The sequence below is a fragment of the Adiantum capillus-veneris genome, chromosome 3 (genome assembly GCF_014529385.1).
Source record: "Adiantum capillus-veneris isolate H3 chromosome 3, ASM1452938v2, whole genome shotgun sequence".
In the NCBI taxonomy this organism is placed as follows: domain Eukaryota; kingdom Viridiplantae; phylum Streptophyta; class Polypodiopsida; order Polypodiales; family Pteridaceae; genus Adiantum; species Adiantum capillus-veneris.
Genome location: NC_140933.1, coordinates 31,579,801 through 31,583,541, shown reverse-complemented (window position 1 = coordinate 31,583,541; position 3,741 = coordinate 31,579,801). Strand labels below are relative to the sequence as shown.

Sequence of the window (3,741 nt, the reverse complement as noted above, 5' to 3'; positions counted from 1 at the left end):
TGATTGGAGGAGTAGACAAAGACACAAGTAAAAAGTGATTTCAACTTTGATTTGGGAGTCAACTTTGGGGAAGGAAAGGGCAAGAGAAAGGAAGGTTCGTCACAAGGATAGTAGAAATGGAGCTACTTGTTGTTTTGTTCAAATAAGAAAGTTAGTTGCCTGAAAAATATGAGGTGCAAGTATGTAATAGGAGAAGGGGTGTCACTAACACAAAGTGGGGAGGGATCAGAGTGTATCAAGGGTAACCTCTCGGGGGGATGGGGGCAAGTTTTTCGTTGCTAGAAAGGGGTGGTACAAGAGTGAGCATGGGCCATGGATTAATTTTGGTAAGTAATACAAGCATCATGTACAAAGTGTCAAGTCCATGGTTGGGTAGAGGAGGAAGGCGAGTGAGGAAATGTAATGAGGAAATTTAATTTATTGTTCTCTACGAGGAGCCAGCGGCTAAAAGAAGGTGAACAGGGACAAACATAAGCCCTTGTGATTACAACATTGTTATTGAGTACTAGCTTGGGTGCATTTCAAAAGGCACTAAGAAGGTGAACAGGGACAAACATAAGCCCTTGGGATTACAACATTGTTATTGAGTACTAGCTTTGGTGCATTTCAAAAGGCATTGTCCAAGGGATCCAATGCCAACACGATCACAACCATATCATTTGGACACATTTCTTGAACACCAGAAGATTGACTTAAGGAGAAGTCTTGCACCAAAATTTGCAACCCGCTTGTATTTGGGTGGCTTGGTAACGCACGAAAATATAGTTCCATTAAGATTTGAGGGAGCATCCTATTCCTTGTAAAAGGCACCTCCCCACCTGATCAAGTAGCATAAGCCAACCAATTTGCACCAAAGGCCATAGCGATTTCGGATCATCGTCGAAGGTATGCTCTAGCAACTTAAGATTGTTACCAAATCCTACCTACATGGTGATTGGTTTACCAGTCATGTCAAGCATAACCTTATTAATATAGCGTCAAGGTATTCAATCAAAGGGATAGAGGATAACAGCTATGTGATCAAAAGGTTTGGAGCATGAGAATGAAAGCAAGGGATGAGCAAGTTTTGTGATAAAGCGGACTACCAGCATGAAATCCTCGAAGCAAAGCCGAAGCAAAGTAGCTAGAATGTTTTCTTCCACATAAGTAAGACAAGACTCCCGTTTGAAAGGGTTCCATAAACAAAATGTAAGGATTATGGCATCACTGTCTAGTACTTGTGGTTGTCCTCAGTCAGTAATGGACTTGAGACGTGCAGTGGAAAAATTGGCATGTTAAGCTAACACCATGGGGGTTAAGCAAGTCAGCTTAAAACTCACCTCACTAACTGTTTCCCATGTGTCTTTGTTGGCAAACACATGGACAAAAGTGAGGGCAAGATCTCTCCACAACCAAGGGTCAAGAGGAGCCAATGGGAGGCAAGTTACACAAGCTGATCAGAACCTGAGTTTAGGCAGTTATGTCAAGCTGTAGAGTATGCTTCCAACTCCCTAAAATATGTGTTTCCTGTAGAGGTTTGGTATGGGGTTCCATAGTTTCTTGTGCAAATGAGATGACAGTAAAGGGACATGAGTTGTGGTAGAAGGCAACCATCACCAGTAGGTCATAGGGCCAAGCACGCCAGAGGATTAACAGTAATAGTGTAACTTGTGGGCAGTTGGGTGGGGGGGGCATCTCCTTGAGGGTAAATATACAACCAATAGGGAAACAAGGCAAACCAGACATGAGGGTGAATAGTAGGCATTTACCTGCACAGGTTTGAGAAGTGGGGAAAAAAACATTGTTGATAGCACAACCATGAAGAAGGAAGCGCACATCTAGGAGCTTTATGATGGTATAGGCCCATGCCAGCATAGTAAAACAATTTGTTGGCCTCTAGCGGCCTAGTCCAAAAAAAGAGGTAGCTCCCAATAACTGTTTTGGCTCCTTTTTTCCATCATTACATGAGCTGATCAAAACCTGAGTCTAGGCAATTACGTCAGGCTATAGAGGATGCTTCTGACTCCGGACATGAGTTGTGGTAGAAGGGCACCATCACTACCAGTAGGTCATAGGGCCAAGCAACGCAAGAGGATTAACAACAACAGTGTAACTTGTAAGTAGTTGGGTGGTGGGGGCATCTCTTTGAGGGTAAATATACAACCAATGGGGAAACAGGGCAAACAAGGCATGAGGGAGAATAGTAGGCATATACCTGCACAAGTTTGAGAAGTGGGGAAAAAAAACATTGTTGATAGCACAACCATGAAGAAAAAAGCGCACATTTAGGAGCTTTATGATGGTATAGGCCCATGCCAGCATAGTAAAACAATTTACTGGCCTCTAGCGGCCTCCTCCAAACAAAGAGGTAGCTCCCTATAACTGTTTTGGCTCCATTTTTCCATCATCAGTGAAGCTATCAAGTTTACTGGAGCATGCAATGTCATGCCATTCTGTCCTGCACGATCTTGTAGCAAAGGAGTAATTACTCATGGCAGGTACTTGCAAGGAAAAATCCTTCTGCATGTATTCAAAGGCAGCAAGCATGAGGGAAAAGCCTAGTTGGAAGCAGAAAAATACAGCCTTTCTCGTAAAATCTGCACAAAGCACCATGAAGACTCTTAAAAAATAGAGCATTCTGTACTACAAAGGTTAATCTCCATCTGCAGATATATGGCTTGTGTAGCCTTGATTGAGGTGGCACTGTTATTACAGGCTAACGTAAATAGCATCACACATGATGGATTGCAGTGAAAGGGAGACAAAATTCCAGATAAGGGTTGCGAGCAGAGAGCATAGAAGAGGAAAACCTTACACGACCTAAAGACCTGGTTTTCATGTGCTATATCTGCAAGTGGAGAAAAATTTCACGCACCAGGTTGACTGTAGAAATCAGGGTTGTTACCTCGTGCATGCATGTGGAGCTTGCGATGCCACAGCTTGGGAGAAATGTTACCTTGAAGAGAGAAAGGGAAAGTGAAGGTCGCAAAGAAAGAAAAGATTCCAAAGAGCGGAAAAACACAGAGCTGAGTGGGCATTGTAGGCAGCAAGGAAGATCCCCATACATAGGCCGATGGAAAGCTTCGTTCTTGAAATAGCCTTCAGTGTTGCAGTAACAAACGTCGAAGAAAAGCTCCTGCTTAGGAATGGCATTGAGCACAAATAAGGAACACCATTAGGGTTATGTCTAGGCGCAGGGAAAATGGGTAAGAAAAGATATGAGCAGCAACGCTTCTTTCATCAAGCATTTTGTTTAAATCAAATATAATACTAGCGTGCGAATACTCATAAAACAAAGGATAGACAAAGAGCTTTGAAAGAAAACTTGAGAGATTAGCAACATGGAAAATTTGCCAACGCGTTTCAACTTCTAAGAGTCTCATCAGGGCTGACCATGTTAGCATAGCATCTCTCTTGGGGAGTTTATATATAGGAACATAGCATGCCTACCTCCATATACATAAAGAATATTAGCATATTCAATCAAAGAGAAACCTAACCCAAATTCTCTGCCAAGATCTGTAAGAAACCTCACAAAAAGGATTAGTCTTATGTAATGGCACTTACACCTTCAGTGGGTCCTATCTCCAATCCTGACACTTACTGTTATAGTAAAGATATTTTTTAAAAATGAAGGAAAAGCACAGTAAATGACAGAGAGTCCTCCACAGAAAGAGGTACATACTTTCGACCAAGAACATAAAAACCATAATATTAGCAAGAAACTGCTCCTCAAGAAGGGTTCCTGTCATAAATATGCTT

At 42.2% G+C, this 3,741-nt stretch overlaps 1 protein-coding gene across 1 annotated transcript; it reads right to left on the bottom strand.

Annotated features, from left to right (window-relative positions):
• Positions 1–276: 276 nt before the first annotated feature.
• On the bottom strand, positions 277–3,204 carry LOC147460701 (uncharacterized). Its single transcript, XM_086499300.1, has 2 exons — positions 2,936–3,204; positions 277–2,576 (listed from the first exon to the last, which is right to left on the bottom strand). The coding sequence occupies exons 1-2, from the start codon at positions 3,015–3,017 to the stop codon at positions 2,356–2,358; spliced, it is 303 nt and encodes a 100-aa protein (XP_086355426.1). The 5' UTR covers positions 3,018–3,204; the 3' UTR covers positions 277–2,355.
• Positions 3,205–3,741: the final 537 nt, after the last annotated feature.